The following is a 12031-nucleotide window of genomic DNA, read 5'->3' as shown; positions in this document are numbered from 1 at the left end:
CATAGCTATCTCTTTTGGAGCCACCTTGATTTGCTACCGGACGCCAATCGCATTTGAAAAAAAGAATTCGTAATTGGTTCAAATAGCGTGCCTGATAATTTCAGACACCACTCCATAATAATCATTCATATCATCGTCTTCACCTTTCCCTCCCTTTATACATACTCCACTATTCTGTGTCTTCTGTCGCATCTCCCACGCTTTTGTATGGAATCTAAACCCGTTGATGATGTATCCGTTGAAAGACGAACACTCTTTATTAGGACCTTGACTCATTGAATAGAGTTCATCACTCACCAGACCATTTTTATGCAGTTGATATATCTATTCATGTACATATATTTATATTAGTTCAGGTTGTGAAATCCTAAAAACATGTATTGTGTTTGTATATATATAAATGTACTTACTTTGCTGGAAAATCAAAAAGGAAATTCTTTGTTGTGTCTTCTTTCAACATCAGCGTCCCTTACGCCACGTCTTTTTAATTCTTCTCTGTGTTCACTGTAAGTGGAATGCTTAACATAGTTAACTACTGAACTTGACAAAATTTAAAGATTATTAGTTGTAAAAGAAAAACAAAACGTATATACTTCTCGTATGGCTCCACTTCTGCAGTATTCTGCAGAGCATAAAGTTGGATTTGTTCCATCTCCGAGTCCTCAAGCGTTCCAAAAGTTTCAGCGACCAGATTGTCTGAAAACGACCAATTTCTCACGTGAAGGTGGCTCTTCATAATCCTCATTCCTTGAGACTTGATTTAATTTTGTCTTGGTACTATTCAAGTATCGCGTAAGCATAGTGAGGCTATCTTCTATTTGGTATGCTTCAGCCATAGAACCTTCTGGACATGCTTTATTTCGCACATAAGACTTTAACTTGCGCAGATACCTAAAACGTAATTCTTATCATGAAAATGGCTGTAATTTATGTAAAACTGTACACATATATACTACAAAAAGTACAGAAAATGTGTGAGGTATCTAAGAATCGTATAGTTGTTTTCTTGAACTGATATAAAAAAACTATCGATCAACATTAATATTTAGATTTCAAATCATACAGAAAGTGGTTAAACCATACCTCTCAATCGGGTACATCCAACGATACTGAACTGGACCAGCATCCTTTGCTTGTTGTGGTAGATGAATTGGCAAATGCATCATCACGACAAAAAAACCTTGGGGGAATATCTTTTCCAACTTGCACAAAGTAATTGCAATTCTGTCTTGTAGTTTGTCCAGATCCGCTATGTTGAGAACCTGTGTACACAATGCTTTAAAAAACATACACAGCTCACTCACTGCATCACATACATCTTCAGGCAGTAATCCCCGCAACGCAATAGGCAGTAAGCACTCCATCAGCACATGGCATTCATGACTTTTCAGACCCATAATCTTTCGATCTTTAACATTAACACAACGAGAAATATTTGAAGAATATCCACCGGGAACCTTGATATCCTTCGAAGTTCTGCAAAAAGTATCCATCTTCTTCGGGGACATCACATACCTAGCTGTTGGCATCACAAATTTGTCTCCTTTTTTTGTCGGATGTAACTTCGTTCTTATTCCCATATCCATGAGATCAAAACGGGCCTTGATATTGTCATTTGTCTTCCCTTATACTTTCATTACTGTTCCCAACAAAATTTCCAAGATATTTTTATCAATGTGCATCACGTCAAGATTATGGAAACAAAAAATTGTGCTCACATATGGCAACTCTTCCCGAAAAATAGACTTCTCTTTCCAATTGTGGTCAAAATTGACCGGTACTGTTGGTGTCAGACCGTTCTGTTTGGCATTCTTGCCGAATTCTACTTGCTGAAAATGTGCCAGTTGATAATTTATCTCATCCCCATTCATTGGATGTGTTTCTTCTCTAAGATCTTTTTCCCCGTTGAAGGGTGTTGTCTGTTGTCGCCAAGGATGACCAGCAGGCAAGTACCGGCGATGTTGCATGTAACAAAACTTACCTCCATACTTCAGTCGAGTTGAACATGGGTCAGACCCACAACACGGACATGTTAAGGACCCATTGGTGCTTTACCCAGAGAGCATAGATAGTGCAGGAAAGTCATTAATAGTGCCAAGCAATGCTGCACGCAATTGAAAATACTCTTTCTTTGAAGCATCGTAAGTGGTAATTCCAGTGTACCATAATTCCTTCAGTTCTTCTATGAGGGGTTGTAAATAAACATCGATATCATTTCCTGGTGACTTGGGTCCCGTAATTATCATAGAAAAAATGAAGTTTTTCTCTTGCATAACCTCCCATGGTGGTAAGTTGTAGATGATTATAACCACTGGCCATGTACTATGTGGATTCATCATATTTCCGTAAGGATTCATGCCATCACTTGATAATGCAAGTCTCACATTCCTAGGGTCAGCTGCAAACGTTGGATGCTTCTCATCAAAGGTTTTCCATGTCTGCACATCAGCAGGATGTCTCAAAAGTCCATCATCGATACGTTCTTCAGCATGATATCGCATATCTTTATCAGGTTGTGGAGACATAAATAACTTTTGAAGTCTTGGCTTCAAGTTGAAGTACCTTAGTTTTTTTTCAGGAATCTTATTCCCTTTCGGCGTCCTTTGATTTTCTGACTCGTTATTAATATTAGAAGAAACGGTTTTCCATCTAGAAACACCACATACCCGGCAGTCATTTAGATCCACGTCATCTTTCCAATATAACATGCAATCGTTAGGACAAGCATCGATCTTAGTGTAGCTATGACCCAACTCCTTGATTGTATTCCTAGCTTCATAAAAGTTCCTTGGTAGTTTGGCATCTGGAAATGCCTTGATAAGGAGATTCAGTAACACGTTAAACCACTTGATGCTCAAACCACCTCGGCACTTGATATGAAGCAAGTGTATAGTAAAGGACAACCTTGAGTACTTTTCACAACCAGGATATAGTGGCACCTTTGCATCTTCCAGTATCTGGTAAAAATTTGAAACTTCGTCGTATGGAGCATCTTCATCATAATCAGGCACCATCTCATTTATCAGATCCTTCATTTGGTCGTCTTCATCTCCAATCACAGTACCAGTAGACATATAGTCCTCCTCCTCACCCTCCCCATGGTATATCCAATGGACATATCCTTTCAGAAATCCTTTCCACAGTATATGTCCCTCCACCTTTGTTGGTTTCAGTAAGTTTTTGTTATTGCACCTTCTACACGGACACCATATTTCCTCCCCTGGTTCTAAGTCGCCACACGCAAAGTTCATGAACTTTTTGACACCCGCTTGATAGTCAGGATGGTCTCTTGGCAGTTCCAACCAACTCTTGTCGATCGTTTCATCTTCTTGGAAATCCATACTGAACGCCAGGGTAATCCAATTAATCTGGGCAGCATCTAACAAATGCACTTTAGGAGGGATCACCTGAAAACAGTAAAGTGAGATAGGTTAAGTTTCTTGTAGTGTTATTCCAATTAAAAAAAAAGTGGATAAGGGGTGACGTTTTTTTTAACCTAATAACCCTATTTTGGCACCATTAGGTATGCCTTGAAAGATTTAACTATGCCTCAAAAAAGAATTCAAATAAGGCGTATACAACAAATCTTCACCTTGACTTAAGTACCTTCAAGTCGCAATTAAATTACACCGTTCTACAATCTGGTTGCACACTGCTTCATCATCGTTTTCCTACAGCCTACGTTGTACAAGGCGAGCGCCTAGGCGCACTAAGCGTAGGTCCAGTGCCCGAGTAACCCAATGTTTCACTACTTTCCACGCCGGCACCTTAGGCGAGCTAGTTTGACGCTTTTGACGCCTCGCGGAAGTGTTGGGCGCTAGCCTAAACTATCATCATTAAGTATTTTCTCATTATCATCATTATAACTCTGTTTCCTTTTTTTTTCTTTGTTTCCTTTTCAATCAAAATTGCAAATGTATATGATGAGAATATATGGAAAGTTCATAAACGTGATTGATTATAGTAATTTGGAAAGTTAATAAGCGTGCAACTTAATGGTAATTTGTTTCCCTTACAGTATTATACTATCAATTACTGCTAACAATGTATTAGGGTGTAAATTGGGCCAGACAGCTTTCCTATTCCAGGCCAGGCCAGACAAGCCTCATATTGAGCTACCCATAAATCCCGTCAGGCAGGGAAGGCTAGGTAAAAACACTTATTTTGAGGCTCAAAGCCCATTTGTTCAGGAGGCCAGCCAGGCAGGCCAAACAGGTTTCGGGTTTTTTGTACTTTCAAAGTTATGTAATTACCGATTTAAAGTTAGGATAATAAATAATGAACGATAGGTTATTTTCTAAATGTAAAATATAATTGAAGATAACAATTTTAATCCAAAATATAACCAAAACATAACAATTTGCTCCAACATAAACTTAAAAACCTTAAAAAATTAAAACAGGTACCAGGCCGAACTTTTCGGGCAAGTTCCTGGCCAGACTGCTCATTTTAGAGAAAGACCGAGCCCGCCCATTTAAGCTAACCAGGCCAGGCTAGGCGGCCATGACAGGATGTAGCAGGATTTAGGCTTATACGGTTACATGCAGGATCGGACGGGTACAAACAGGCCGAGCATTTTCGGGTATTATTTACAACCCTTGTATGATCAAAAGATGGTAAGAAACATTTAAGAAAACAACTTGATTGATGTAAATGTGATTGATTTTTATTTCCTAATGCAACTGTTTATTAATGACGAAACTATAAAAAGAAAAATTGAGATTTATTAGTGGCGTGAATGACGATCAAGAATTCTAGGTTTAGATATTTACTGTCTCACAATTGTGTATACTGGATTGTATTGCATTCAGTATTTATATGTATTACAAGAGAAGAATTCAGAAACTAATCTAAACAAATTGTATGAAATTACAGGAATAAATAAAGCTCGTTACAGCGTGAGACCTGGACTTGCAGTAGATTACTTCTTCTATACACCGTAGAACTTGGAGTTACAACAGTCTTGGACTTGCATTTACAACAGACTTGGACTTGGGCGTAGCTGGTAATGTGTGTTGTGGCCGCACACATTGATATGGCAGATGTGGCCGCATCTTGTTGATTAGATAAGTGAAAACGTAGAGCTCTAGCAACAGTCAACAAATGCCGATGTTTTCTTTCCACCACTCCATTTTGTTGTGGAATATAAACGCAGTTGCGTTGATGATGAACGTCATTCTCATTAACCCATGCCTGGAACTCAGGAGAAAGAAATTTTGTGCCATTGTCAGATTGGATACGTTGCAATATGGGCAAAAAAGGTAAAGAGGTACTTGTAGATATAGTAGTAAGATGCGTAGAGTATTGAGTGGCAACGTATCGAGCAAAGAACTTGATAAATTTGCAAGTTTCACTTTTAGTATGCATTAGATACATCCAAGTGCAATGGGAGAAATCATCTACAATAGTAAGAAAATACTTTGCACCAGTGAGAGAGGGTATAGAAAATGGTCCCCATATGTCACAATGAATAAGCTAAAAACAACTTTTAGAAGAAATACTATTTTTATTAAAGGATAATCGAGTTTGCTTTGCCATCGGGCATACATCACAAGTAGTAGAAAAACTTGAATGCCTATAATCATGCGAATTACATAAATAACGGAAATGATCTAAACTAAGATGTCCAAGTCGACAGTGCCAAATGTCGAATGACGTTTTATTGAAAAAATATTTTAGGCGATGCTTTTGATGACGCGGAGACCCGTAGCTGATACGGACCCGCATGAAGATCACCCTGACCAATCACTCTGTTCGTGGACAAGTCCTGGAAGATAAAAGAATTGTGTATGAGAAGAACTGCACAATCCAAAGCTCGAGTCAACTGACTCACAGACAACAGATTAAATTTGAAGTTCGAAAAATGTACCATCTGGAAGTTGTATTTGTATTAAAGTTTTAACAGGAGAATATGAACTGAAATAAGACACTGAGTTGCAGATATGGTGAGTAGCACCACTATCAACAAACCATGGTTCAAATGAAAATGTAGTTAGTAACTTACCAGCAAAGTTAACTCGTGGTTCCATTAGAGTATCCTCAGATGGAGTGTTGATTAGAGCCAACAACCGTGAATATTGTTTAGCAGAGAATGAAGGCATTGCAGGTTGATGTACAAGCTGAAGTTCTGGAGGATCAATGGTAGTGTTGGCAGCAACAGGGTTTGATGCATACGAAGGTGGAAAACCGTGGAGTCGATAGCACTTGTCTCGAACATGCCCATGACGGTTACAATTGTCATAGTGAGGTCTGGGACGTTTGTTTTGGCTAGCAGATGGTTGAGCAGCAGACTGGTGTTCAGGGACGAAACAGTTGGTGTTCAGTGCAGCGGATTCAATGTTGGGAAGAGGACTGGCAGTGATGTGCTGCTGTTCTTCCTCTTGTTGCACCATGTTGAAGATTCTTAAGGCAGTAGGGAATGGGTCCATTAACAGTATCTGATTCCTTAGGTTAGAAAACCTATCATGCAAGCCTTGAAGAAACTCCATGGCTGTGTCATGTTCTAGGCGCTCGAGCAATGACTTTCCAGCACCGAAAATGCAGACTTCAATAACAGCTACGAGAGAATCATATTGATCCCATAGTGTTTTGATCTTTGTGTAGTACAAAGATACAGACATCGTCTCTTGTTGAATGGCAACAATTGCAGATTTCAAACGGAATAAGATAAGTGCATTAGATATACAAAACCTCACCTGGAGATCCTTCCTGATTGCATGAGAAGAGGGCGCGTATAAGCAGCTTGCACGTATATCTGGCTGGCATGAATTAAGAAGCCAACTTCCTACCAAATCGTCGCAACGCTTCCAGCATTGATAGTAGAGTTCACAGTCGGAGGAGGGAGCGATCCATAAATGAAGCCAAGTTTTCCTTTGGCGTTGAGAGCCTTGGTAATACCTCGTACCCATGATCCATAATTTTCACCTTGCAATAATGGAGAAAACAAAACAGTGGCTGGGTTATCACTGGGATGAATGATATAGGGATCTAAAGTCCTAGGGTTTCCTGAAGATTGATTTTCTGTGTTTGGATGAACAGGGTTTTCAGGTGGAGATTGAGTAGAGGAGTTCACCATTGTGAGTAATCAGAAAAGGATTTAGCAGAAGAGAGAATCGGTTCTAGGATGGATCAAGATGATACCATCAAGAATTCTAGGTTTAGATATTTACTGTCTCACAATTGTGTAGACTGGATTGTATTTCATTCAGTATTTATATGTATTACAAGAGAAGAATTCAAAAATTAATCTAAACAAATTATACGACATTACAGGAATAAATACAGCTCGTTACAGCGTGAGACCTGGACTTGCAGTAGATTACTTCTTCTATACACCGTAGAACTTAGAGTTACAACAGTCTTGGACTTGTAGTTACAACAGACTTGGACTTGGGCATAGCTGGTAATGTATGCTGTGGCCGCACACATTGATACGGCAGATATACACGTCTAATAGACGAACATAAAAAGTGATTGATATTAACTGATTGATGTCGATATTTGCATACATAGTTATAGAAAATTACACTATATTAATATTATGTCAGTGTTGTCCTTATCTATCTTATTTACTAGCGAATCCTGGTTTTAGATGTGGAGGAACAACTGGTTCGGATTTTGGAGAAGAAGGTGATGATGATGAAAATGAAGGTGGCCAAGACGATGATGATGATGATAATAATGATTCTTTCTCTATGTTCTGTGCTACTATTGTTATAGGATGGGATGAAGTAGTTGATTTAAAACGAAGAGAGTTTGAACCTTATCCTGTATGCTCTAGTAAGTTTTCGGTTATGTGGTAGCATTTGAACTAATATTGCCAAAACATCGTACGATAACTTAGTAGTATACATGAAACTAATGACAAAAGGATATTTACTTTGGATTTCTGTTTGTGTTCACCTAGGGAGCCTAAGTCACGCCTAGGCGATAGGCTTGCTGGGGCCTCGCCTCACCTAACGCCTAACACAACATAGCCCTTAACCCTTCAAGGGATCTCAACACTTGCTTATACCAAGTCCAAGCAATAGGTGAATATGAACGATAGAATAGGTAAATAATGTGATTTTATGTATCGGTGTGTGGTTTCAAGATAACTGAATGGAAACTAGTGGGATGTAGGAAAATAGTCAATTCGGGAAGTACCCGTTAACGATGGAGTCTCTTCGGAGCGGTGGAAGCAAAATCACAAGCAGCCTAAACAAGGGCACTGATGATAGACAATCAGTCGATAAAGATTCTATCGCTGCTGACTTTTTTCATCTTAGCGCGGCCAGTTTGCATTGATACTTGGTATGCCATATAGAGTTTTTTAGCATGTGCATGTCATAGGAACCTGCCTTAGTGGCCATTTTACCTCCCCCTCCGAAGCTCCCCCCTCTGAGTAATTTGATACAATTGGTTTCCTTTATTACTTATTCGTCTTATCATGCGAGCGAGAGAGTGAAGAGGCATTCAACGATTTTTCATATTAGATTAAAATTTTACGAACATTAAATTAATTATTTGATCTTGAAGGACCTAAATCAGTGTCCCATAAGGGAAAGATAAGTTTGTTTAATATTCTCTTTTTATCAGACATATATAATAGCTGTCAAATGCATGTGCACTTATTGCCGTAGTTTCTAATAAATATAAACAAAAATTCCATTCGAACCGTGTATTTGGATAACGGAAAACAACATACTCACAGTCCAATAAAAAAGCGGGACCCTCTGTTTGCTTCCGTGGTGGGCCCCACACATTTGTTCTCTACATGGTTTTTGGCTGGTTTAAAACGGCAGTTCATTCAGAACTACTGAAATTTAAAACGAAAATGATCTCAAATTTTCCAACTTTAACGCACACAATGGTCTTGTTCACCTACTCGTCAAAGAAAGAAATACTAAACGGCTAAACCTACTAATATCACATAGGCTTTTTATACTCTTAACTTTGGAGGAATCCTATTCCCGTCCTCTGAAATTTGAAAATGAAATAGTATTCCCGTCCGTGAAATTCCACTGTATATTAGCCAAAGATGTCACTGCTAAGAAACATGAAAGAGTATGGATAAGAAATATCCCCAGCTTTGATTTTGCTGCTGTTCATAATGATGCCATAGCTACACGCAAGACTGGTTGTTGTTGAACCTTAGTTGCTTTTATTTCATGCAAGTTTAATTATCAAAGAAAAAAAAGAGAAAGAAAGAGACAAGAGAACCAAGGATTTATCATGCTAGATCAAAACGGGACGAACATAAATTAATCAATCAAACTTTAAGGACCTCACTAATAAATTATAATACTCAAACAGTTCAAATTTTGTATGCACATGCCGTTTACGTAAATTAAATAATTAAAAACCTGGATCGTTGATCGTTAAGTTGGCTTTTGGTGGGGAATTGAAACTTCTAAATGTTTTATGTTTTATTTTTGTTTGCATTGTTCTTGGAAATGGAATATTACATTATAGTAGTACCTTCTCTGTGACAGGGTAATCTATAAGGAGATCAAGAAGAGTACTTTTATCAATTTTCTGGAATTCGTTTGTCTAATCCTTGTTAAACTCTCATATAATGGCGCCTCAGGGTGATAAAGAAATTCTAGTTGATCATCCTTTAATTCAAGTTGATCATCCCCTACTGCCTCAAGTGAAGAAAAATGAACAACTATCAATTCCAATTGAAGAAATGTTAGCAAAGTTTGACCGAAGTAGTGAGCATCTTTGGCGTCCTTATCAGGAGCTAATTTGCATACACAGAGTGCATGAAAAGCTTCACAAGACGACGGAGCCTAGTTCATATGCTCCTTTAATGGTATCTATTGGTCCCTTCCACAGAGGAAAAGAACAACTAAAAGCAATGGAAGAATGCAAGCTGCACTATATGAGCAACGTTCTAAACCGAACAAGAGAAGAGCATAATTTTGATTCAATACAAAGGGTATTCAAGAGTTGCGTTGAATCTATTGGGAAGATGGAAGAAAAAATACGCCAGTGCTACTCGGAAACCATCAACCTCGAAAGCAAGGAATTCATAGAAATGATGGTGATTGACGGCCTGTTCATCATCGGAATCTTCAATGCATTAACAGGAACGAAGCTGGTAGACGACAAGTTTTTATTTCATAACATTTGGGGGAAGAATACGCTTCTTTGGGATCTCATGCTTTTCGAAAACCAAATTCCTATATTTGTTCTCGAACGTTTATTCAACCTAACAGCAGATCATAAGAACCATCCAAAGGGCGTGTCCTTTCAAGGGATTGCACTGAACTCTTTCAAAGACAATATTGAGTTGCCGAGAAAAATCAACACCATTACCAAGTTGAAACTAGCTTGCCTGGGGGAAGGTAATAAGCACTTACTCGATCTAGTAGCTAAATCCATGCACCCTGATACTCATCCCAATAATAAGCATGTTGTTCAACTCAATTGTTCACCCTTCTCAAAGTGCACAGAACTGATCACAATGCTTAAAAATGCGTTCCTGCAAGTTTTCAAGTACATCATCATATTTATTGCCCCTACACCCAATAGTTCTCATAAGTTATCAGGAAGTGTAATTCCAAGTGCGACAGAGTTGGCAAGAGCAGGAGTTAGCTTCGAAATAGGCCCCAATGATGGTAGTTTCCTAGATGTTAAATTTGACGACGGAGTGATGACCATCCCTAGTCTTATAATCGGTATAAATACTGGTCGCTTCTTTAGGAATCTTATTGCTTCTGAGCAGTACTTTGATCAAAATGGATCTCCATATTACATGACCTCATATGCCATATTCATGGATAACCTGGTAAGTTCTGCGGAAGATGTCACATTACTTCGTAATCAGGGAATCATTACTCATACTTTGGGGACCGATGAGGATGTCTGTAACATCTTCAATAAGCTTTGTTCTGACATATATTTGAAAGACGACTACTACGCTGATATACATAAGAGAGTGAACATATATTACTGTGACCGTTGGAATTTCTGCAAAGCAACACTGAGGAGAACATGTTTTGACAATCCATGGGCGGGTATATATCTGTTCGCTGCAACTTTATTCTCATTCTTTCACTCATAGGGGTTATAATAAGGTTACTTGAGTACGTTAAATCTAAAAAGGCACCCTGAACCTTGATGTATCAGGGAACTGGGTTCCATTATGTGGAACTCTGCCTTGTTCTCTCATTTGTAATTGTTTTTTTAACCGTTCAGTTCTGATTGTTATGTATACTCATCTTGTTTAATAATGCCATGTTGGGGGAATTACCGATCCGGAAAGCTATGCACAATATGAAACCGACACAAACAATAGTACGCAGTATGACAAAAATAATACCAATCACAAAACACCACTAATTAACGTGGAAAAACCTCTTTACAACGACTTCTCCCAAACTGGGATTTCATACAACTTCAAGATGCATATAACATTTGAATAATAATGCTTTCTTTATCTACTCACGGCTAACGATGGATAACCAACTCTTTACCGCATATTTAGGTAGATTCAATCAATAACAAAACAAGGAATATGAGAAACTTACTGCTAATAGGATTTGAACAAACCGTGGAAACCTTTTGAAGAGATGTAGGATGCGGTGGATAAATCTTCACTAACCAAACCGGTTTCTTCGCTAGAACACTCTTCTTCTTCAAGCTCACATAATCTTCACCCTTCGACTCGAATGGTGGCTGCCTTTTTTCTCCTTCCTCTTGTTTTCTCATGGCGCCAAAACCCCTCTTTGGTCGCATCTCTTTTTGTTTCACGTACAAGAGATTTATACAAATTTCGGTCTCCTTTTCCAAAGCTAGCCTTCTTTATTTAGCTCCCCTTACTTGATTAAGGGACAACCTAACGTTGGGCCATAAGGGCGTGAAAACCCAACATGCAAATGCTTGGTTTGTTCTTGTTTTGGTTCGTATCTACTCGCAAGTCGCAAACGTAAATATCACCACTCAAAAGTACAGCAGTAGATATGTCTGACTACGTATTCTTCACCACCAGCTATCCAGCCTATCCTAGTTTAGATTGAAGCCTCTATGAAGCATGAAATTCACT

At 38.6% G+C, this 12031-nt stretch overlaps 2 protein-coding genes across 2 annotated transcripts; one reads left to right on the top strand and one right to left on the bottom strand.

Moving 5' to 3' along the window:
- Positions 1 to 5732: 5732 nt before the first annotated feature.
- On the bottom strand, positions 5733 to 7075 carry LOC113360814. Its single transcript, XM_026604272.1, has 3 exons — positions 6898 to 7075; positions 6005 to 6784; positions 5733 to 5767 (listed from the first exon to the last, which is right to left on the bottom strand). The coding sequence occupies exons 1-3, from the start codon at positions 7073 to 7075 to the stop codon at positions 5733 to 5735; spliced, it is 993 nt and encodes a 330-aa protein (XP_026460057.1).
- Positions 7076 to 9556: 2481 nt separating this feature from the next.
- On the top strand, positions 9557 to 11050 carry LOC113360813 (UPF0481 protein At3g47200-like). The gene has a single exon (XM_026604271.1). The coding sequence runs from the start codon at positions 9557 to 9559 to the stop codon at positions 11048 to 11050; it is 1494 nt and encodes a 497-aa protein (XP_026460056.1).
- The last annotated feature ends 981 nt before the right edge of the window (positions 11051 to 12031 follow it).

Source organism: Papaver somniferum, chromosome 3, assembly GCF_003573695.1.
Source record: "Papaver somniferum cultivar HN1 chromosome 3, ASM357369v1, whole genome shotgun sequence".
In the NCBI taxonomy this organism is placed as follows: Eukaryota; Viridiplantae; Streptophyta; class Magnoliopsida; order Ranunculales; family Papaveraceae; genus Papaver; species Papaver somniferum.
The sequence above is the reverse complement of the archived record's forward strand: the minus strand, read 5'-3'. Positions and strand labels throughout refer to the sequence as shown.